A 25,606-nucleotide genomic window follows, 5' to 3' on the forward strand; every position below is an offset into this window, starting at 1 on the left:
TGTGTTTTGTTCAAACTTTAAAACTGCAATTCTAGGAATCCTTTTACCAGCATATGGGTGGGAAAGAGGACCTCACCATGATCAGGAAGCTGGACCCAGAGGAGGGACTGCCAGGTTCAGATCTCACCTCTGTGACTCACTAGCTGTGTGTCCCCCACAGACATGTCACCAACCAACCCTCTCTACACCTCACCTCAATGTCCTCACCTCTAAAAAGTCTGCTTGTAATTCTTATGGTAGTTGTAGGCGATATTGCAGGAAAAACACTTATCTTACTGCCTCGCAATTCCAGGCCTTAATACATTCTACCTATTATTATAATAGCTGTTACTATATTAGTATTATATTAATGTTGACTTTTTAAAAAAATCACCATTCAAAAATAAATAGTACATTTGTCTTCATCTTGAGTTTAGCTCGTGACAGTGACTTCTAAAGGTTTATCATTTACTTACAACTAAGTGTTTGCCTATAATCAGGAAAAACTGCTATCAGGCAAATGTTAAGATTAAGCTTTTCTACATATGGCTGTCAAAAATAAAGTCATTTAAAGCCTGCCCCCTCAATTCTACACCTGAATAAAAATATACATGAGTTGTTAATGGAAAGCTTAACAGAAATGTTGAACAAAGATGACCTCATATAGTATTTAAATAAGATAAGCAAAATGAGTAAGATTTTAAAATATATACATAGGCACGTGTAGGTTCAACTAGACATTTTGGTGGCAAATTATTGTCTGATAAAATAATTGTTTAATATCCTACGTTGCCTCATTGCTTGAAAAATGAAATAAGATCAAATGACATCAAAATATACATTTATTTTTCTGTTTCTACTAACCATGCTAACCAAGGACACATGTCAGAGGCATTAAATGAGCTTTACACCAAGTTACACAAGAATTCACCTCACACCTGGAGATCCTGATTTAGTAGGCTGGGGAGGAAGCAAGTATTGGAGTTCTGTAGAAGCTCCGCAGCTATTACTAATGATAACATCTGTGGTTATTAACCACTGTGCAAGATCTCTCTTTTTTTTCCCCCCCCTTTCGACAGGGTCTTGTTCTGTCACCCAGGCTGGAGTGCAGTGGCACAATCACGGCTCACCGCAGCTTTGACCTCCCAGGCTTAGGTGATCCTCTCACCTCAGCCTCCTGAGTAGCTGGGACTACAGGCATGCACCACAATGCTCAGCTAATTTTTTGTACTTTTTGTAGAGATGGGGTTTCACCACGTTGCCCAGGCACTGGTCTCAAACTCCTGGGCTCAAGCGATCACCCTCTTCGGCCTCCCAAAGTGCTGGGATTACAAGTGTGAGCCACGGTGTCCAGCCCAAGATCTCTCCTTTGACAAGAAGTTTTTTGCCTTGAAATTGTTTGCAAAAAGCGTTTCTTGATTTTGTAACCCTGCTCCCAAAACAAAACTTGACTGCTTGCAACTCAGTAAAGAGAAATGTTGAGTTGCTCCTCAGCCCTTAAAAATCATTAAATAATCATCTGGTCTTTTAACACTAACAAGAGAGTTAAGGGAAATGGGAAGGGAGGAGGTGGGATTTTCCGTCTGTTCCAGGAAATCACGTGACTGCCTTCTCTTTAGCCTAATAAAGCTGCCAGCAGAACTCTCAGTGCTGATGGGCGTGCTCTGTGTCTCAGTCTTCCTATGCGTAACCATTAGCCCCATCAGCCTCCTCATAACCTTCCTAACCTCCTGCCATCCAAGGTCCTTGCTTCTTTCATTCATTCAATGTTTTCTGAGCAAGGACTGCACCCCAGGGAACAAATGCGAAAACGCCCCTGCCCTCCTGGTGCTTGCATTCTAATTTCTAACAAATGGCCTCTTGAAACGGCCAGACTTGTTTAAAGAACTGCTTCCTCTATGTGTTTCTTAAAAATGATGGTATTTGGGGGCAAAAAAGCAAATAATCACAGTTTGAGAAAACAATGTGGTTCAAAGAATTAAAGAAATTAGAGGCTATTGAGGGTCTGCACAGGAAAAGATATGGGAACTTGTGAACCTTTTGCAGTGGAATGAAGCAGTAACAGAATGACTGGCTTGGAGGTTATTTCCGGCGGGGGACATAAACCCACTCTGCAAATAGGAACGACCTGGCAGAGAATTAGGATTCAGTGGCCAGAAGTAGGACCTATTCCCAGCAAGAACATATTTAACAATTCCTACTAGAAATGGGATCAGGAGAGAGGCAAATTCACGACCAGCAGAGGTATCAACAACTTCAAGTAGCCGTAACAACTACTTTAATTCTTTGCTAAAAGTTTTTCTAGGTCAATAAAAAAGAAGGGGTTAAAAAGTAAGAGTGATACTTCGATAAAGTTATCAATAACAACCAAGACCCAGAAAGCTTACCCAGCTAGTCAATGAGGACCCATGCATAAGGCTGTTACTACTAACCCCATGCTTTTTCCACTACATTACGCAGGGAGCTGAGCAGGGTCATCTTTCATCAGCAGTTTCTAAGACACGGGACACTACAGCTGCAGAACACAGCATCGGGGAAGGTCAAACCTATAAGAGCTGAACTCTGGTCAATGACAAATGTTTCTCAACATTTGTCATTGTTGAGACATTGGGTGTCTAGGTGGAGAGTAGTTGCCAAGAAGAGGAGGGAGGTTGTTCAGAATTGCTACATTGGGATAATTGTTATTCATGAAACCCAGAACTAAGTTCATTCATCAGCAACTTTATCTAGTTCTGGGGGTAGAACAGTGAGGCAGTTCCTCTGAATGTGGAGCTCTTTAAGCTGGGTAAGCTCCCCAATTTCCTTAAGCAGTGAGATCAGGTCTTTATCCCTATTGCTGAGCTAAACAGAAGAAAACAAGGAGTTGTCAACACATTTCCACATTAAAAGGTGCTCCACAGAAACTCTCATCCTCCTCCACGTCCTCTCTTCTACCACAGCTCAGTCCTTTCCATTTATTTACAAGTGCTGGCGGATAATCAAGAAACACTATCAGAAGCAGTGGTTTATTCCTGCAAAACAAACCTTACTTCTGCTCAGATTTACTTGATTCTACCCCTACAAGGCTGCAGCAGTGAATTGATTTTCTAAGAATTTAGATAACTTACTTATTATCTGCAACTTTGTGAGCTTCCCAATATCTGGTGGCAGGATTTCAAAACCATTGTCACTTAGATAGAGTGCGCACAGGGTGGCTGCAAATTAAACAGCAATATATAAACAGGGTGGCATGGAACCCAACCATTTGAGGTCTGATCAATACGAGGGAGTCAGCTTTGATTAATAACCCTGGCTTGGTGAAAAGCCTTTGACATACCTAGGGCTCCCAATAATAACAAGCAGGTCAAACTTACATTTACTGGCTTATTGTGTAGCTGGTGTGTCCAGGAAAACATCTATATCCAAGAGGACTGATACAATTAACAATGTGGGCACTAGCATTTTGGGGCACAGAGTTTCAACACATTTTCAAAAAAGATTGCTATTTTTCTCACAGATTACTTTTGATTCACTTTTATTTCTCCATTTTCATCCAAAGTAAAACAAAGAAAACTACTGTGCCACTTTTATGGATACCTAGGGCAAAAAGGTTCTTTCGAGGGAATACAACTATGTTAAAATAGACCTTTTTCTATGTAAATAGCACTGTGTTAAAAATTAATGAAAGGCTTTCTGGTGATGGAGGCTATAACCACAGCTCATCAGTTCCATAATCTGACTAATTATTACTACTTGTTTCTACAGCCTTAAGGCCAAAAGTAAATGAAGAAAAAGGGGCTAAAATAATGGCATGATGTTAACAGAGTAAATCCTAACTTCAGCGGAATATCAGCAGTCAGAAAACCTAACTTAAGCAGTAATATCAGTAGTCAGAAATTAAGCAGAATATCAGTAGTCAGAAATTTGTTCACAATTACTACACAATGATAATACGATTACAAACTACTGAAGGCTAAAATTCTAAAGCATCTGTTTATCCTCAACCAAAAAAGCTGAGTATAATTAGAGGTATGTTTTGTTTAACAGTATTTATTTATTTTTTAGAGACAGAGTCTCGTTCTGTCACCCAGACTGGAGTGCAGTGGGTCACTGCAGCCTCAAATTCCTGGCCTCAAGCAATCTTCCTACCTCAGCCTCCCGATTAGCTAAGATTACAGGCACATGCTACTATGCCTGGTTAATTTTTTAATTTTTGTTTCTAGAGACAGGGTCTCTCTATGTTGCCCAGGCTGGTCTTAAACTCCTAGCCTCAAGTGATCTTTGGAGCTCAGACTCCAGAACTCTATGTTAATGTAACATAATAAAAACAGGTGTTCCACTGCCCAAGAAAATATTTTACAGTTGGTTTCATGTGCTTGAGAAAGTCATAGAGATAATGTATATAAGGTAAAAAGTGAAATTTTAGAGACCAGCTCAGAAAATTCAGATTTTCTGAATGCCACATAAATTACTAATTGAAGAAATAGAACACTCATTTAAGAGAAGCAAACCTTGTCTGAAATAGTGCATGAGTTCCCAGAGGAAACCATTTTTTAATTTTCAAAAGCATCTTCAGCAAGAAATTTGTTGGCATATAAAAGAATAAAGTGTGTTCACCTATGGCCAATAATTTCTTAATGCCTGTGTACTGGATAAATAGGTCAATAAGAGCACTTTTTAAAAGGCTGGAAATAAGAATCCTGGCTAGAAAATTTAAGAATTCTGTTAGTGATTTATTAATAAATATTTTTATAAATAACTGATTCGGACTTCCTGGGCAAATATCCTGCAAAGAATTAATACCAACATGGGAGGATACTTTTTTTTGGCATGCTATTTAAAAAGAAAGTCAAGTCTCCTAGCTAAATGTGAGGCTTGATCTCATTTAGGTATATAATCTCTCTCAGAATGTTAATATGATGTTACTAAGTCCACTTCAGCCCAATGGTGTCACATAACGATATATCAAATGCACATAGTGCTGAGCTACTAAGGAATATTCAAAAGGAGTCTCTAAAGAAAAGATTATCTCTGTCCAATAATTTCTCTTGGAGTTTAGGTCCTGGCAAATAAATTTCACTCTGAGAAGGCAAAGTATAGTGTTGAGGAGATTTATAGAACTGAAAGTTTCTTACTCAGGTAGAAGTTTCCAGGGGGCCGGGCACGGTGGCTCACGCCTGTAATCCCAACACTTTGGGAGGCTGAGGTGGGCGGATCATGAGGTCAGGAGTTCGAGACCAGTCTGGCTAACAAGGTGAAACCCCGTCTCTACTAAAGATACAAAAATTAGCCAGGCATGGTGGTGCACGCCTGTAGTCCCAGCTACTCGGGAGGCTGAGGTAGGAGGAGGCAGAGGCTGCAGTGAGCCGAGATCACGCCATTGCACTCCAGCCTGGGGGACAAGAGTGAAACTCCATCTTAAAAAAAAAAAGAAGTTTCCAGGAAGAGAATTTTCGTTCGAGTTGTAAGTCAAGTCCAGAACCTCAAGAGCTGGCAGGGAGCAGAAGCCTCGTGGCAAAGTGTTCAGCCTGTTCATGCTGTTGCAGGGGGACAAAAATCTACATCAGGACACCAAAGACACATTTATACAGACTATCAAGGGCACCTCTGTTTCACAGGCTGAAAGTGTAAGAGAGTGCCATGATCCTAGAGTCACTTTATTTTTATTTTTTATTTTTTTGAGATGGGGCCTTGCTCTGTTGCCCAGGCTGGAGTGCAGTGGCACGATCTTGGCTCACTGCAGCCTCGACCTCCATGGGCTCAAGCAATCCTTCCACTTCAGCCTCCCAAGTAGCTGGGACCACAGGTGCACACCATCACACCCCACTAATGTTTGCATTTTTTGCAGAGATGGGTTTTTGCCAGGTTGCCCAAGCTGGTCTCAAACTCCTGAGCTCGAGCCATCCTCCTACCTCAGCCTCCCAGAATGCTGGGAGTATAGGTGTGAGCCACCATGCCCATCCTATTTTTTTTTAATTAAAAAATTATTTATTTAATATTTACATTGACAAATGAAGATTGTACATACCTATGATGTACAACATGATATTTCTGATATATGTATCATCCATCGTGGAATGCCTTAAATCACACTATTTATATATGCATTGCCTCATATCATATGCTTGTCATTTTTTTGTCTTTTGTGGTGAGAACGCTTAAAATTCACTCTCTTAGCAATTTTCAAATATACTACATATTGTTATTGACTGCAGTCACCATGATGTACAATCCATCTCTTGAACTTACTTCTCCCGTCTAACTAAAATTTCGTGTCCTTTGGCTAACATCTCCACAATTCCCCTCTCCCTCCAGCCTCTGGTAACCATTTTATTCCCTGTTTCGATGAGGTTTACTTTTTTACATTCCACATATAAGTGGGATGATGTGGTATGTTGTCCTATTTAAACTAATAATTTTAGAGAGCTTATATATTCCTGAAACATTTGGAAATTTCTTAGTTGTCATTTTTCTCCAGTGGTGAAATTTAATCATTGTTTTACACAAAAACTCAAACCATCACAAAATATCTGTCCTTGTAAAGAAAAACTTCCTGATGAATGTAGTAATAATATCTGAAACTACACACATGAAGCTTTGTAGTTTTCAGATTTTTGCTTTATTTCATTTCATTTTTTCCTTTTAGGAGGGAAAGTCATGTTTTTTTTTTTCTACAACTGTTAAAATTCAAAGTTATCTTCAATTAGAATGGTGATGGCCAGGGACTGGAGGGAGGGGCAATGGAGAGATGTATTTTAGTGGGTGTAGGATTCAGGTTTGCAAGATGAGAAAGTTCTGGAGATTGGCTGAACAACAATGTGAATACGCTTAACACCATTGAACTGTATACTACAAAGACAGTAATTTTTTTTTTTTTTGAGACAGAGTCTCGCTCTGTTGTCCAGGCTGGAGTGCAGTGGTGAGATCTCAGCTTGCTGCAACCTCCACCTCCCCGGTTCAAGCAATTCTCCTGCCTCAGCCTCCTGAATAGCAGGGACTACAGGCATGTGCCACCATGCCCGGCTAATTTTTGCATTTTTAGTAGAGAAAGGTTTCACCATGTTGGCCAGGATGGTCTTGATCTCTTGACCTCGTGATCCTCCTGCCTCAGCCTCCCAAAGTGCTGGGATTACAGGCGTGAGCCACTGCTTGGCCAGACAGTACATTTTATGTGCATTTTATCACAACTTAAAAATTTTTTAAATCGTACAATTGACTCTTGAGCAACATGGGTTTGAACTGCCTGGGTCCAATGACACATGGATATTTTTCTTCTGCCTCTGCTACCCCTATGACAAGAAGACCAACCCTCCTCTTCCTCCTCAGCCCACTCAACATGAAGAAGAGGATGAAGACCTTTAAGATGACCCACTTCCACTTAAAGAACAGTAAATGCACTTTGTTTTCCTTATGACTTTCCTAATAACATTTTCTGTTCCTTAGCTGACTTTATTGTAAGAATGCAGAATAGAATACATATAACACACAAAATATGTGTTAATCAACATTTATGTTTTGGTAAGGCTTCCGGTCAACTGTAGGCTATTAGTACTTAAGTTTATTCAGAGTCAAAAGTTATGTGTGGATTTTCGACTGCATGGGGGGTCAGTGTGGTGCTCCCTCCACCCATGTGTTGCTGAAGGGTCAATTGTGTGTGGGTGTGTGCGGGGGTGTGTCGTGTGTGTGTGTATCTGGTGTTGTGTGTAGTGTTATGTGTGTGTGTACGGGGGTGTTATGTGTGGTGTGTGGGGGGTGTGCTGTGTGTGTGGTGTGTGGAGGGGGTGTGGTGTGTGTGTGATGTGTGTGGGTGGGCGTGGGGTGTGTGTGTGGTGTGGTGTGTGTGGAGGGTGTGGTGGTGTGTGTTGTATGTGTGTGGTGTGTGTGTGGGGGTATGGATGTGGTATGGTGTGGTATGTGTATGGGGTGTGTGTGGGGGTGGGGTGGTGTGTGTGTTTACGCAGTATGTGTGTGTGGTGTGTGTGTGGGTGTGTGTGCATGTTTGTGTCTGTGTGTGTGTCTCCAATGAAGTCTAAGGGAATTTTTCTTTTTTTTAATTATACTTTAAGTTCTGAGGTACATGTGCACAACGTGCAGGTTTGTTACATAGGTATACATGCACCATGTTGGTTTGCTGCACCCATCAACTCGTCATTTACATTAGGTATTTCTCCTAATGCTATGCCTCCCCCAGCCCCCCACCCCCTGACAGGCCCCGGTGTGTGATGTTAAGGGAATTTTTTTTCTACACTATCTTTTATCCTTTTCTTTAAGCCCCTTATTTTTCTTAATGCCGTTCCCTTTGAGCATACTTAAAAGCCAATTAAAAATAAACTTTAATAAAAGTTGACAGATATTGAAAGGTGGAAGGGACTGTGACAATAAAAATCATTCTAGTCATCGATGCTTCTCATAACAGATCCAGCTCGGTCCAGTCCTACCAAGTGGGCCTCACCAGAAACAGCAGACAGCAGGGGGAAACCAAAATGGAAATGTGGGTTCCCCCTCTCAGGCAGAAAACGACCCAGACAGACTACACCCAGCAAAACTACCTCCACGACTATCTACTGCAATGACAGCAACAACGAACATTCTCCATGAAGTCACAATTTGTGAAGCACATTATGGCAAGTACTTGGCTTGTTGTATTACCTTGTAATTCAGGCAAGATGGAGCTTGTAATTAATGCTATCTTGAGATGAAAAAAAAGCCTGAGAGAGAGTAAGGAGCAAAGATTTCAGAAGTGACTGATGAAGGTGACATGTGTCTGGAAGCACCCTGTACCTCATGGAGGTCCTCCCTATAACTTGCCTCACTGTGTGGTATAATTCTTTATGCCATTTGAGGACAGAGGTATCCTTTAGTGAAACCCATCTTAGCTCCTTTCCCAAAGAACTGGGAGGTTTTTTCAAACTTTGACAACTCCGTCTATGTAGCTGTGTGATTAAATACAAAAAGCTTTACGCAATCAATAAAGCACCAACAGCCCCAAATGCAAACAACTCCAAAGAGAACAAGAAGGCAACTAAGATGCATTCATTGAAAAAGAAATGTTTAGGGCTGGGGGCAGTGGCTCACGCCTGTAATCCCAGCACTTTGGGAGGCCAAGGTGGGTGGATCACCTGAGGTCAGGAGTTTGAGATCGGCATGACCAACATGGTAAAACGGCATCTCTACGAAAAATACAAAAGTAGCTGGGTGTGGTGGTATGCACCTGTAATCCCAGCTACTCGGGAGGCTGAGGCAGGAGAATCTATTGAACCTAGGAGGTGGAGATTGCAGTGAGCTGAGATCGTGCCATTGCACTGGAGCCTGGGCAACAAGAGCAAAACTGTCTTAAAAAAAAAAAAGGAAAAGAAAAAGAAAAGTTTATGGCTCTGTCCTATGGTGCCTCAAACCAAACAGAAAAAAACCTGAGCTTATTATTTGCTTCCCAAACCTGTCTCCATCTGTTCTATTTTTCAGCTGTCCAACACAGAAACGTAGGTATCATTCCATCCCATCAGTTACTGTCAATGTTACCACCTGTATATTTTTCATATAAAATCCCTCCCTGCCTCCACAGTCACTGTCCTAGTTCACATGGGACATGAAGCTCATGTTCTTACTGGTCTCCTAACCTCTAGTTTCCATCCCTCCACCCTCTTCTCCACACTGATCTTTCATAGGAAAATCTGACCATATCTCATATCCACCACTTGGCTATGCAAATTTCTCAATGGTCAGCATGATAAAATTGGAGCTCGTTTATTTATTTACTTATGTATTTTTGAGATGCAGTATCACTCTGTCACATAGGCTGGAGTGCAGTGGTATGACCTCAGCTCACTGAAACCTCTGCCTCCTGGGTTCAAATGTCTCTCCTGCCTGAGCCTCCTCGGTAGAATAGCTGGGATCATAGGTGCACACCACCACACTTAGCTAATTTTTTTATTTTTAGTAGAGACGAGGTTTCGCCATCTTGACAAGGCTGTTCTTGAACTCCTGGCCTCAGCTGACCCTCCAGCCTCAGCCTCCCAAAGTGCTGAGGCTACAGGCGTGAGCCACCACGCCCATGAGGAGCTTGTTTATTTAGCACAGAGGACTTTCATTAGCACTTTTGATTCCCTGCCATTATTATAAACATTTATTTGTTTATAGTTGGTTTCCTCAACTGTAATGGAAGCTCCATCAGGGCTGGATGGCCAGTAGCTAGAATAATGCCTGGTACACGATTGGGAACTTGGTAAATCCTCATTCACTGAACAGCAGATATCCAGGATTCCCTGTCTAGCCTGACCTCTGACCTTACAGCCACCTGCCTCACACTTTATACTCAACAGTGCCAAAAAACCGACAATTCCTAGGCCCCAGGCAGGCAGTGCTGTGAGTGTTTAAATATGTCATTCGCGGCTGGGCGCGGTGGCTCATGCCTATAACCCCAGCACTTTGGGAGGCCGAGGAGGGTGGATCATGAGGTCAAGAGATCGATTGAGACCATCCTGGCCAACATGGTAAAACCCCGTCTATACTAAAAATACAAAAGTTAGCTGGGTGTGGTGGTGTGCATCTGTAGTCCCAGCTACTTGGGAGGCTGAGACAGGAAAATCGCTTAACCCTGAGAGGTAGAGGTTGCAGTGAGCTGAGATCGTGTTACTGCACTCCAGCCTGGCGACAAAGCAAGACTCCGTCTCAAAAATAAAAATAAAAATAAAAAAATTGGCAAATATCTGTCCAGCATCTATTGCCACTCCACGTCAATCACTAATTTAACCAGAGCGTTTAGTGGCTACAATTTAATGAGTATACGACTTTGCACAGAGACTGAAGCATGAGTGGGCAGTTTCATCTAATAGCTGTGCCAATGAAGATGGAATTCTGATGTTGCAGTTCCGGTTGGGGTCTATGGATGTATTCGTCTGTTCTCCCATTGCTATAAAGGAATGCCTGAGGCTAGGTAACTTACAAGAAAAGAGGTTTAACTGACTCAAGGTTCTACCGGCTGTATAAGAAGCATGGCAGCTGCTGCTTGCGGGGAAGCCTCAGGAAGCCTTTACTCATGGTGGAAGGCAATGCAGGAGCATGTGTATTACATGGCAGGAGAAGGAGAGCACGAGGCGTCTTGCAATAACTCATTCACTATCATAAGGACAGTACCAAGAGGGGATGGTGCTAAACCATTCATGAGAGCTCCACCCCCATGATCTAATCACCTCCCACCAGGCCCCACCTCCAACAATGGGGATTACAATTCCACATGAGATTTGGTGGGGACACAGATCCAGACCATATTAATGGAGTCTGATGGAGCCTTTAGACCCAGAACCATGGGGTTCTCTTCCCAGCTTGGCCACTAACCTCAGGGGTGACCAGGACCCAGTCCCTTAGCCCCTTAGAAAAGGCTTGGCTTCCTCTGTATAAAATGAAAGCACTAAAACCTGCTTTCCCTACCTCACAAATGTTAAGAGGATCAAGTGCTGCAAAGCAATACACGAAGACATGTTATCATTATTATTATTTACCGCTCCCCAGTTCTGCAACCTCAGTTGAACCAAAACTCCTCTCTTCACCTTTGCATAAAGAAAGACAGAGGATTGTCACCTCTCAACTACAGAGAAGAATTGCAAAAATGAATGAAGCAGCATTAGGGAATATATTCTTCCCTCCATGGCATGAAGGTGCTTTATAAACTATTCCTATTTAACACAGACAGAAAAAAAAATCAACCATACTACAACTTGTCTGTCAGTTCATGCTATGCAAATAAGTCCCTTCTTGGTCAACAGAACTGAGATAAAATTTTACTGGACACAAAATACAGTAAAAATTTAACTTCCTTATTGTGCCAACTATTAGCTTCTCAATTAGCTCTCAAATCTTCACTAATGTAGGCCACCAAAAGGATATATTAAAACAATAAAACTTTTTTTAAAACCCAAAACACAAAAAGAAATTAGAAATCCACTTCTGTGTAATGATATAAATGGAATCCCTCCCCTGGCCCTACCCAGCACGCCCCTTCCACTCTCTTTCTCTCCATCCTTTCCTCTCCACTGATACTCACCCAAGGTTCAGGTGTTTGAGTTTTTGAAGCCTGCTGATCTGTGTTGGCAGCTCCTCGATCTGGTTATTTAAAAATTTGAGCACTTCCAAATTCTTCAGTTCTGCTGTGTTTGGTGGCACCACCATGGAAACATAAATGCTGAGTGTGAATCTGGGAACGGAACTCCTAGCAAGGGATGGCAGCAGCACACTTTGTTTTTCTTCAAAGCTAAGAAACTTATAACTCCAAAAGGACCATCGAATTCACCTATCGGTCTTACTTATTTTTTACGGGTTTTTCATAAGCAGTCACTCACTTCTGAGTGGCCGCTGAAATGCTCCTTCGTATATCATTAGCTAAGTGTTTGGCATAGTTTGTTTCAGACAGACAATGAAGAGGGAAACAGAGCAAAAAGGCACAAAAGAGAATTTCTGTACCATAGCAGCCTATAAAAGTGAATATTACGAAGCATATACACTTATAGCTGTCATATAGGATCTTTTAAGTGCAATTGTTTTTTTCTTTCGGTTTTCTTGCATTGCCACCAGAAGAAAGACAGCAACCTCCAAATCCCTTCCTGGGTGATGTACATTGAAGCTGTTTAACCCAGTATCTGAAGAGCTGTCCTCTTAACATTGCATTATATTAGCTCAATTTTAAATAATGAAATATTCAATCTCCCTAGTTTCTGATTTTGGCCTCTGGAGTAATGTATCTTGAGCAATACCACACACACATACAAACATACACACATACATACACATACACGCACACACAAAGGTTACATCAGATTAGCAACACATCGATATACTGTTATTATATGGAAATAAAAAAGTCAACTCAGTAACATGCTATGAACACTAGTGTGCAGATCAAAGGTGAAAATCAACCACTGGGGACCTGAAAGGTTCCTCCTTCCCTAGCATATATATACTTGAAAATACAAATGTAAAAGCCAAAGGCATCTTTATCTCAAAAGTACAAGCTATAAATTGGCAGTAGAAGGACTTTCCATAGGCTGTAATTCATCTATCCCATTTGCTATTCAATCATTCTACAAACATTTGTATGGGCGATAAGCTTGGCCATGGTTCATGTAAACTCTGATACCAAGACTATCCAGGTAACTAAAAACATGAACAGGGACCTGGAACCCAGTCTGAAAAAGTGTGATATCTCATATCAGTCAGGTTTACTTCCCATCCCATCTGCTTCCTCCAGGGGTGCCCCAGGAGGCCAGAAAACCAACCTGCTTGCCTGCAGTCAGACCTAAACTCAGACCCAAGAGCACTTGTGATCAGAACCAGTACAAAGGTGAGTGTAAAATGCCAAACATACATCTAAAATATTTAAGCAGCTAGCCATTTCAAGGAGACCAATTGATAACTCCTAGGGCAACAAAATTAAAAGGACAGGCACATTGCTAATTATAGTTTTGAGTAATCATTTTCAGCTTTCTGAAACGTCTACAGTATCGCTGACCTGATTTCTTTTAGAGGGAAGCCTTGGTGAAAGGTAAAAGAAACGTTTTCACTGGAAGAAGGGACTGCGAAGAATAAGGATTACTCTGAACTAGGGCACATGGGCAGGGAGCAGTGGTCTAGTGAGCAGTCCCTGGGTGAGCTCCTGAAGTGGCTGTTGATAGCTGGAAGTTCCTCCAGAACCCTCCCTCTTGGATACCTGCAGGAATTTAAAGGAATCCTACCTGTACAATATGGACACAAATGCACATTCTTAGGTGCACACTCCATGGAACACTTCTGTGGAAATGAATGGTATTCACCTTGTGTAAGCAATTATCAAGAAAATCACCAGGGCCAGGAGTGGTGCCTTACGCCTATAATCCCAGCACTTTGGGAGGCCGAGGCAGGTGGATTACCTGAGGCCAGGAGTTTGAGACTAGCCTGACCAACACGGTGAAACCCCGACTCTACTCAAAATACAAAAATTAGCCGGGCATGGTGGCAGGTGCCTGTAATCCCAGCTACTCGGGAGGCTGAGGCATGAGAATCACTTGAACCCAGGAGGCAGAGGTGGCAGTGAGCTAAGATCATGCCATTGCACTCCAGTCTGGGTGACAAGAGTGAAACTCTATCTCAAAGGAAAAGAAAATCACCAGGCTGTGTCTTCTAGGTCACTGGATGTCATCTTCTCCCCCCAGATCATAAAGTATATACAGTGCAGCTGCCCACAGACCTCATCCCTCCACTGTCCACCCTCCAGCTACCACTAAGCCTTTATCTGATTAGTTTGAAGAGCAATAACAAAAGTTAGTGAAATCAGGAGAAAATGATGATCTCAAATTAGCCACAAACCAAGAATAATGCAGCCAGAATTACTGTCATCTTCCCAAAGTTACTCTGCCAGTTGAATTAAATGCTCGTCTAAAGGTATCGCCTTTTTGACAGGATGAGAGATTATTTCACTCTCCTTGCTAAATCAGTCCAATTTAAAACCACAAATTATGCTAAATGTGGTTTAGGGCTTTGTCTTGTGGATGCAAACAATAACCTCATATTCAATTTACAAAACCTCTCCCAGCCTTTTGGTGAGCATGTGAATTTTTTGCTTAAGACTCCATTCAAGCTAGATGAGAAAAAAAATTACACAGCTAATATTCTCCCTAATATACAGAATTTTTTAAACCCCCAGTCATAGTGAAAATCTAAAGAAATTAACATGCAGACCCGTCTGGATGGGATGGTATTCACTCTTTGAACCAATACTTAGAGAATGCTGATTAGGTGCACAGCACCATACTTTTTACACATAGCATCTCAATACTTTGGGGATAAAGTAGGAGAGGAATGTTACTTAAGGAAAGTAAGTTACAAAAGATAGGGTATCAAAGTCAATAAACTGAAACAGGCCTAGTGCTTGGAATATAAACTACTCCCAACCAAACTAGTTGTCCAGAAAAAATAACCAGTTAGCAATATGAATTGTGTCATGACTAAATCATATACATACGTGGCAGGAACAATTTTAGCTATTTCAAAAAGGCCACTGCAATATCTTACCAGTCAAAATATTTTATTGGAATTTTCCAAATAGCTATAGGATGCCTGAGCAAGAAGCATTTAAAACCTAATAGTGCGTGTCAGTATATTTCTTATCATGTCTTTGAAACGTTCCTTTTTCATCAATCTGTCCAGCTTCTGACCTATGACCCCAGCTGACCTATGACATCAAACAAACTGAAGAGCAATGTGGTCCTTGGCCCTACAGTGCTGTGTGTGCCCTTACTCAACTCATAACCTCTCTGGGCCTCTGTAAAATAAGAAGACTGGATTATGACCATTTCCAAGGTCTCTTCCACTTTGTTTTAACATTCTAGGATTCTAAAAGGAGATGGATTATGAAAATCAATGATATGGCTTTAAATAATTCAACAAATGGGGCCCTCAATTGGGAAGCTTAGTCATGTAGAACTTTGCTTTTGACAAAGAATTGAGTATCATTTTCTGCCTAGCCAAAGACGGTTGCTTTAAGTTTGAGACTTCAGTTGCTAGGTTTGGGGGAACAGTCCCAAAGGACTCAGACATTCCCTGGCTCCTCAATGTCACATTTTGCTCTAGCCGCAGGATCACAGGACTGCTGGGGATGCTCTTGTCCCAGAGCATCTGCTGGTGTTTTGGAAAGGTGACAAGGATGTGGTCACATCACCCCAGAGACAAATCTCAAAGTTTCTTCTAGGCTCTGCAGCAGTTCCACCTAACACACCTGGCATGACCTTTTTTCCTTCAAGGTCTCCTAAACTGAAGAATCTGAATGTGATTCAAGAGTTTTGTCCATCTGATGTGCCAGCCCTAGACTTGGCAATTCAGCACCCCTGACTCCTGCAGCACAGTTTCTGGAAGGTTCCACAAGCAGCCCAAAGTGCCTGAAGGGCTCATTAACTTCTCTTTGGCTGGAAGCACCTCCACTTTGCTGGACAGGCTGGAGAAACCAGAGTCCATCTGTGCGAAACACTGGCACAGCCCCTTCCTGAGCAACAGCTTTATTCCTAAAAGGACATGTATCTACGGCCATTGGTTATATCTGCAACAGGCATGAGCCACCCGGCACTGCACAGTTGATGCACATTCACAAAATCAACAATCAATCAGCTCAAGAATAGGCTTCCCCCAACCAGCCAGCAGCCCGCAAACTATCTCCCCTCCACACGAAGAATCAAAATCAACTACTGTTATAACAATAGTTTCAATTCTGTTGAATTGAGTAAGGAAAATTCTGTTCTATGATCTAAAATTAATAATTCCACAACCAACAACTTAAAGCATTTTAGGAGTTTACACAATAATAATTAGCAGGGTGTGTTCTGGGGCTGGGCTATCTGATGGACAGCCACTAGCTATATGCAGCTATTTGAATTTAAACCTAGATTAATCAAAAATAAAATGATGAATGCTATTGTTTGGTCACAGCAGCCACATTTAAAGAGCTCAACAGCCACATGTGGTGTCTAGTGGCTCCACTACTGCATGGCAGGGATACTGACCGTTTCATCACCACAGAACGTTCTATTAGACAGCCCTGCTCTATGGCAGTGGGTCTCAAACCACGGAGACATCAGAATCACCAGAGGCCTTGCTAAAACACAGATGGAGGGGTATCCCAGAGTTTCTGATTTAGTAGTAGGTTTGGGGTAAAGCCTGAGAATCTGAATTTCCAGCAACTTCTCAGGGGATGCTGATGTTGCTGTTCTGGGAACCATATTATGGCTCAGAAAAGTTTTAATTCATTGGCAGCATCACGATTATCGATCCAACACATATGTCCCTTACCCCATGCAATAATGCGATGAGTATAATAATCAATCTTATCCAAATGAAGACGCCTACTGAGCCTGGGGATTGATGAGAAGTGGAACAAATGATACTCTAGATAGTTAACACGTTCAACGTGGGTGCCACAATCAAACCCTTTCTAGTCAACTTCTGCTTCCCCACACAGGATTTTATGGTAAGATCAGTATTGCTTAAGATGGACAACGTTCCAGAGGAGAAAAGCCTTGAATTCCCTAGCACACTGAATTAAGTCACTCGGTGGCAAATTCATCATGACCAAGGGTGGCCATACAAAGAGATGTCACCTGCTATACTGCTCAGCTTCAAAACACTGAGCCTTAACGGCAGGATGCTGGGTGGTAGTGATGGCACAGACAGACCGGCTTGGGTGCAGCTGATTAGGGGGCTTTTTGAGCAAAAGCATCTTGTGGCCCTTGAGGCAAAGAAACAAAGCTGTAAGGAGCGACAGACTCTGGGAGCAGCAGGCACAATGCAAAAACATAAGGACAGGAGGTCCGCTTGGGTGCAGCCCACGGGAGGGTCAGGGGGTCACACTTTGGTCTTTAGAGTCATATGGTTACCAGCAACAGTCAGGTTCTCTTCAGCTCCAGAAGGATAGCACTAGACCCTGCACCATGCTAACGCATACCCACGGCTGCCAGGAAGCCAGAAGCTGCTCCAAACACATGGCACTTTCCATCCACAGCACGGGCATGAAATCTGGCGGTGACCTCCACCCACCATCTCCACCAAACTTCTGGGGAGTTGGGGGCTGCACTACACCCAACTGTTTTTGCAGAAGCACCAAAGGATGTTTTTAGAGCTAGTGATTCCTGAGCTAGGGCTGGCCCAGAGCATGAAAGCCAGGGGACAAAGCCTCTTTGAAAAAAGTGAACTGATGGCTGAACCTCTGCTTCCAGTGATGGATGGTGAGTTACAGCAAGGGAATGAAGAGGAGGACTTAGGACAGGCAATTGCTCACAGCCAGGGCTAGGACAGCAGGTGGCACAGGGGCATGCCCGCCCTTGTGCTGCAATGGAGGCAACATACTGTGCCGTGCCCATTTCCAGGATGCAAAAATGCCACCAACCCTCAGGCCAAAGAGTCCCCAAAGAAACCACATGGAATGAGTCACAGCAAAATGAAGCTGAGTAGCATTGCTTCTAAAAACCTGACATACTGCTATTTTTAAAAAAGGAGGTTTTTGTCTGTTGCCATAACAAATGAAAATGCCTGGTCAGATGTTCACAATGTCGTATATTTCTACAGCTTTTTAAAATAAAGCATAGAAGGATAGAGGATGGTAGAGGATATTAAAATGAGCTTGTCACTTAGATAACTTAGTATATTACATTACTACAATTAAGTTACTAGAAAAACCACTAAAAACCTGAGAATAGATGAAAATGAGTGAGATTATTCATTATATATACGGGAGAGGGAAGGACCACTTATGAGAAAATGGTGAAAGTAAACATTTCCTTGCCCCAGCATTTGATGAATATGATACTGAAAAACAAGTGCCCCACTTTGGCCTGAATGAAGCAAGGGAGAAAAAAAACAAATTAGCAGAAACGAGATGAAATATGACTTGGGGCATCCGTGGTCAAAGTGAAAGCACAGGCTTTTTAATCTCTAGCCATAATAACTGGAGAACATTAGTCCATTCACAGCACAAAGGTGGTGTCTAGACTAATTATAGACATGCCAAGTCTTTCAGCAAATCATAGTTCTCAATGCCATTTTAATGATTTTACATAAAGAAGAATCTTCTCACTCTCGCGTAGGAATAATTAAACTATTCAGCACTTTATATGCAAAAAAGGTCATTTGTAGTTATAGTGATTAATTACCTTCAAGTCCTCCTAAGCACTTTATATGCAAAAAAAGGTCATTTGTAGTCATAGTGATTAATTACCTTTGTTTTCTGGCCAAAAACACAAGGTGGATAATGAACTTATTACACATTACCATAAGAGTTTGAAATTCGAAAGTATACTAATGATAACTGGCTTCACAGATTTTATGGAATTTCACCCAAAGCAGCTATTAAAGCAGTGAATTACAGTAGTTCTAGGTTATTTAAAGTTTATGAAACAGTGAAACAAATTCTCATTTAAAAGGTTCTACATGTTCCTCAAGGTAAACATAAAATAGCAAAATATCTAAGCATCTACCCCAAGAAAGGCCAACAAATATTATTAGCTTTATAAATAACAAAGTTCTCCAAATATTATTAGTTTTATAAATAACAAAGGTAATGCTACTTTCAGTTAACAAACAACAAGTATTTACTGAGAACCTGTGTCCCGAAAGCACATGCTCACTCTATCCTATTATGAGCCGCCTCAGGATTCTATAGCCTAAGTCATTTTAGTAAACAAAAATATCCCTGGCTTAACTCACTGCAACACAATGGTCCTACTCTTTCAGCAGCTATGTGAAAAATCAATTACATGAAAATTAGAGAAAAAAGGTATAAGCAAGTAATAAGGTAGATTTTAGTGTATAAAGCCAAACGTGCAAAAATATATGTTCCTGAGCTATAAAAAGGTGTATGCATAACCAAACAAATCTCCTAAAAAACTGACAAGCATAGATTTCTTCTCCTCTGAGGATATAAAAATTAGTTAATTTCTGAATCTTGTGTTAACTTCCAAAGCATCTTCAGGAGGACATATGAACTCTGAATTCTTGCAGGAACACCGCTTCTAAGTTGCACTCCAGTTCTGATGTGCTACCCCTCCAGCAAAGCCGTACATCAAAAAAGAGCTTTAACTGGGGAGCTGGGAGGGAGAAGCAGCGCTGAGAGGAAAGGAAGTGGCATTCAATGGCATTCAGTGGCCTGGGGAGGAAGTGACATCCAGCGAAGGGTAAGAAAAGGAAGGGTAGGAAAAATGCCCAGGAAATTCCAAAACACCGGGAAGAGAGAGAAAGAGAATATGAAAAAAAACTTCAACCCATCAATGGAGAATAACAAGCTCAGTGTTATAAAAGGAGTGATCTAGGCTCTTTTATATGAGTACATGTCTTTATTATGTATAATATATATGAATGTATATCTATATGTAAGCCTCGATTATTAACATTACGAGGTAGACAGTAAGCAAGTCACATTCTATCTTGCACTCTCTTACACGCACACATAAAAAGCATGTTTTGTCATTAGTTTCTGTCTTGTTTTACAATTAAGAATTAATCTAGGCTGGGTGCAGTGGCTCACAATTGTAATCCCAGCACTTGGGAAGCTGAGATGGGTGGGTTGCTTGAGCCCAGGAGTTTCAGACCAGCCTGGGCAACAGGGCAAAACCCCACCTCTACAAAAAATTAGATTGGCATGGTGGTGCATGCCTGTAGTCCCAGCTACTCAGGAGCCTATAAGGTGGAAAGATCACTTGAACCTGGAGGTTAAGGCTGCAGTGAGCCGAGATTGTGCCACTGCACTCCAGCCTGGGCAACAAAGTAAAACCCTGTCTCAAAAAAAAAAAAAAAAAAAAAAAAGGAATTAATCCAGCAAGAGGCCAAAACTGGACTGCTTCTCTTCCTACTGGACCTTATCTTTAGGGTCACTGCATGAGGAGGGCAGGAATGGGAGGGAAAGGAAGAGGCCCAGGGCTGGGAAAATCCACCAAATCCACATGGGAGCTTTGATCTTCCCCTTTGAACTAACACAACTATGGCTTTTAACCTTAGGAAATGTCCCTGTTCTTCTAATGGAATGAGTAAGGATCCAGAGCCACAGGAACACTTCGTCCATGGTGCTCCTAGATTGACCTGATGGGGCATCTCAAGTGCACAAGTGCACACATATATCACTTGCAGAGACAGCAGGGGACATGGTGGAGCAGCCACTTGGAAGCCATGCAGAAAGCTCTGTCGTTCCCTCGTTCTGGTCACTTAACCACTTTACACCTGTTTCCTCCACGTGATATAGAGTGGGGGTTCAACAAATTTGCTCTTTTCCCTTTCATCTCCTGCTGAAGTTATTACATAGGTGTTGTTCTTGATGGTCCCCAGGCTGTGGGGTACCTTGTATTTCTTTCTACACAGTGCTGGTTCAGTTGGATGAAAAGGAGGGCTTCACAGAGAAAGATGAGCATTCATCTCAACTTTCTGAAGGATGAGCAAAATTCAGAGAGAGGGGTAGGAACTTAAGATTTTAGAAAAAAACAGGTAACTAGAACAAAAAATATATAGGCAGGGGAAAAAAAGCTAAAGAAATAGCAAAAAATTAGACAAAAGAGGGTTCAGACTGAAAACAGCAAAATGCAAGGTCCATTAGTTTGTTAACTGGTTATCAATTGTATTCAAGTGGTTTTGGCCTATGAGGCTGACTGACGAAGAAAGCGAAAAATGGAAATGGGAAAGGTATTCCATTTAAAAATATCTGCATGTGTCCACACCATGTTCCATTCAAGCCTGGGAGCTAAAGATTACAAATTCTTATTTAACCAAATGTAAATTTAAGCAGATAAATAAGGTGGCACTTATCAACAATTTTTAAGAAGCCATTAAAAATGAGTTCTGTGATGCATTAAAAATTATCTAAAGTTTTAAACGAATTTCCAAGAAGCATCTCCTTTAAGAAATAGCATCACTAGGCCAAGGCAGATAGATAGCTTGAGGCCAGGAGTTCAAGACCAGCCTGGCCAACATGGTGAAAGCCGCCTCTACCAAAAACAAAAACTAGCTGGGCATGGTGATGCATGCCTGTAGTCCCAGCTACTAGGGAGGCTGAGGCAGAAGAATCGCTTGAACCTGGGAGACGGAGGTTGCAGTGAGCCGAAATCGTGCCACTGCATTCCAACCTGGATGACAGAGTGAGACCCTGTCTCAAAAAAAAAAAAAAATAGCATCACTATGTCCACACTGCATACAAACATACTAGTGTTATCTTCACCCAACTCTGGAGTTTCTAAATCTGAGCTACGTAGACCTCTAAAAAATTTGTGGATGAACACAATGGGATCCATGAGCCTGCTGAAATTAGAACCATCATGTGCACTTCTCTATGGATCAGTGTTGTAGTTTTCACTCTATTATTTAAAAAAGTCAGTGACTTAAGAAAAGTTAAGAAGGCCAGGCACAGTGGCTCACAGTGGCCTGTAATTCCAATACTTTGGGAGGCCGACGAAGGAGGATCACTTGAGCCCAGGAGATCGAGTCCAGCCTGGGCAAATTAGCCAGGCGTGGTGGTGCACATCCATCTAGGAGGCTTGCTTGAGCCCAGGAGTTTCAGGTTATAGTGAGCTAGGATCATGCCACTGTACTCCAGCCTGGGTGATAAAGACACTATATCTAAAAAATAAAAACATAAAAAAAGAGAAGAGATGCTCTAGAAGAATGTATGTACCTAAGTATCACACTTCTTAGTGTATCTCCTCTAACATCCTGTACATACACTCACATATACACACACACCAAGTTATTTAGGAGAGAGTGCATCAACTGAAAATCTATGTATAATATTTTGCTATTACATCAATTCTGTTTGATAGACATTCTATCATCAATAGCAAAAGAAATCTTTTTCAGGATCAGCCACGCACATGGGCCAACTATGAGTTGGAAAGTGACAGACTTACACTCCCCCATCTTATTTTCTCCACAGCCTGCCACCATTCTGAAGTTCTCACGATTGGGGTGGTTCCATTTAAAAATATACTGTGGAGGAATTAGCATGTTAGCTAGCTTCCGCTTAGCACAGAACAGGACCTCAAGAAAAAGGATTCTGGAACAGGTACATTTTGGTTGGTGGGGCCGAGAACAAAGAGAATGGGGGCAAGGGGGTGGCCACAGTCTACAAGCTGAGAATAGATAAGATGCCATCGGGCGGACACTTCTTCAACTTCACCCGCTGGCCTTGGGTTGCACTGGTTCTGGGTCCCTGGGTCAACAGATCCTCCCATGGGACAATCTCAGGAGCTCACTCACTAAAGCCAAAAATAGCAACACATGCCCAATTGCCAGTGATTTCTGCTCCTCTCCCTTCTGCCACCCTCCACCCTATTAAATGAAAAGAACATTCCATGCTCATAGATAGGAAGAATCAATATTATTAAAATGGCCATACTTCTCCCCCAAATTTACAGATTCATTGCTATTCAATGCATTGAATGTTAAAACCCAGATTCTCATCGTGTGCAATTTGTCAGTGGCCAATGTGGAAGAACTCAGAAGTGCTTCTTTAAAAATACTGAGGTCTCGGGGCAGGTACAGTGGCTCATGTCTGGAATCCTAGCACTCTGGGAGGCCGAGGTGGGTGCTCTGGAGTTCGAGACCAGCCTGCGCAAGCTGGGCAACAGAGGGAGACTTCATCTCACAGAAAAAAAAAAAAAAAAAGGCAGGGTGGTAAAGAAAAGGACAGGCAGCACCATTGCAAGGACAGGTAGCACCATTGCAAGCTGGAGCCAAAATGATATCACCCCTGATGGGTCCTCCTTTTTGAGAATCCCATTATCTCCTACGAATCCTGATGTTCTGAAAAAAATGTGTGAGCTGCTTGGCTAAGTTGCAAATGATGGTAGAGTAGATTCTCAGGACTGTATTTTCATGCTGTTTCCTTTCTTTCAATGTAGGAGACAATGACTTGGCCCAGCAGCTAGCAGTTCTCTGTGGCAGAGAGATCCCTGGGCCCATCTGGTCTACTGAGAGTACATGGTCATCCGCTTCACCTTGGACTCCAGTGTAACCAGGGCAGGCTTCAATGCATCCTTTCACAAGAGTAATGAGTTTAAATATTTTTTTAATCCCATGTTATCCCATCTCCTCTCCTTTCCTCTCTCTTTCTCTCTTCTTAATATAGTTTTCTGGGCACCAGGACGCAAGGCAAGTCAGAGGACATGGGTCTCTGCCCAGGTTCTGGATGGCTGGCTCCCCTTATGTCAGTGCTGAGTCCTGATCCAAAGCACTGTGGCCAAGTCGTACAAAAGTGTCCTGCCTTAAGGTCTCTGGGTGGGGCATCTTCACTCCAGAGGAGGTGTCTCCATGAAATGCATGAGAGAGAGCTTTAAAGCAATTTTTCAGCCTAACTAAGGGCTGGAACTAGAGCACAGCTCATATCCATAACTCATCGAAGGAGCAAAACGTCATCATTTATCCTTATAAATTAATTGGTTAAAGTCATCCATTTGAGGGTTGGCAGGAAGAGTTTGTTGCTCTTGAAATATGAACTTGATGAGTCAAAAACAGGCACCATATATGGGATGCCATCATGCACAATATGATTGAGACTTTTAAAACTTGACATGTGAAGTCCAGTAACAGCCTTAAATCCAAATCAAATGAAAGATAATAAAGTAGTCCATGGAAGAGTGAAAGACTCCCATGTTTTTAACTGTAAAACATAATTTTAAAGTAGATTCTCAATCTAACGTTAAAAATTAATCTAATATTTCCTCCATGCTTATATATACCTTTTATAAAGTAGGGAGTAACTGATGATAAATTGTGTTCCTCATGCTCAACAGAGGAAGGCTGCATAGTGGCTTAAGAACACGGGCTTTGGAATTAGACCTAACATAAATTTTCACCTCTGCAATTTAACTAGCTCTGTGAGCTGTCTACCTTTCCTTGCTGATGAGCTTCTAGTCCCTGAAAACTGGAGAATTAATGCCTGCTCCTTTCATCCTCTTCCTTCATCTCCTGCCCTCTCACTCTCATGTATATATTAATATGTATGGCAGTTCATTGTACATACATACATATGTGTATGTATATAGTGATGGTAGAACCATTGTAATTTATTTGTATGTGTGTATATATATGTGTGTATGTATGTATATAATATATATAAATATGTGTGTGTATCTATGAGTGTGTGTGTGTATATATATATACATGGCAGCTCATGGTCTAGAATATATTTCAAATTTAACCTGTGATATAATGGACTTTGGAGACTCATAAGCAAGGAGGATGGGTGGGGTATGAGGGATAAAAAACTACATGTTGGGTGTAATGTATACTAGTCAGGTAACCAGTGCACTAAAACCTGAGACTTCACCAGTATGCAATTCATCCGTGTAACCAAAAACCACTTGTACCCCAATTAGATAGATAGATAGATAATTCATAACAAAAAAAATTAACCTTTGAAAACTGAACACTTAATTCCCACCCTTTTCCATGCCGCTACCCCCGCCCCCAGTTCTACACTCCTCACAATGTTAGCAAATGGAAAGTACATTTTTCTCATTATTTAAGGCAAAAATCTTGATGTTATTTTTGATGTTTCTGTTGGTCTCATACTTAACCATCAACAAATCACACTGGCTCTACCCTCACAATGTATCTAGATTTCAACCACGCCTCTCCATTTCTGTTGCTACCAGCCTAGCCCATGCGCCTATCATCTCTCCTTGGCCTCAGGCAGTCCCCTTTTTATTGGACACTCTGCTCCTGCCCTTCCCTGCCCTCCACTCCTTACAGTCTAAGGACTGCACATAGAGTGATATTTTCAAATGTAAGTGAGATCATGCCATTCTGATGCCCAAAACCCTTCGTCTTCCTCTTCTTACTCAGAATAAGTCTTTTCAGTTTCCTGCATGACCTAGACATGCTGCTACCTTTGGAATCTCTCATTCTGCCTCATCCATTCTGACTTCCATGATGTACCTCTGCCACATCAAGCCTTTACATTAACTGTTTTCTGAACTGGAATGTTTTCTCCCACATAACCATCTGGCTTGATTCTTTTATTTCATTAATGTCTCTGCTAAGATATTACTCCAATGACGTGGCTTTTCCAACTTAACTCTAACAATAAAATACCCTTCTCCCTCCTCCCGTCCATTTTTCTTTATAGAATTTATCACCATCTCACATATTATGTATTTGT

General features: G+C 41.8%; 1 protein-coding gene across 1 annotated transcript in view; it reads right to left on the reverse strand.

Moving 5' to 3' along the window:
- Positions 1-2,685: 2,685 nt before the first annotated feature.
- Positions 2,686-25,606, reverse strand: part of LOC107966728 (ras suppressor protein 1-like) — a 118,897-nt gene continuing 95,976 nt past the window's right edge. The window contains exons 5-8 of the mRNA XM_063780501.1: positions 11,999-12,163; positions 5,371-5,495; positions 3,083-3,173; positions 2,686-2,815 (exon numbers count right to left, since the gene is read on the reverse strand). Coding sequence (XP_063636571.1) covers positions 2,686-2,815; positions 3,083-3,173; positions 5,371-5,495; positions 11,999-12,163 — 511 coding nt within the window. The remainder of the gene's footprint in view (positions 2,816-3,082; positions 3,174-5,370; positions 5,496-11,998; positions 12,164-25,606) is intronic.

Source organism: Pan troglodytes, chromosome 8 (assembly GCF_028858775.2).
Source record: "Pan troglodytes isolate AG18354 chromosome 8, NHGRI_mPanTro3-v2.0_pri, whole genome shotgun sequence".
Taxonomy (NCBI): Eukaryota; Metazoa; Chordata; class Mammalia; order Primates; family Hominidae; genus Pan; species Pan troglodytes.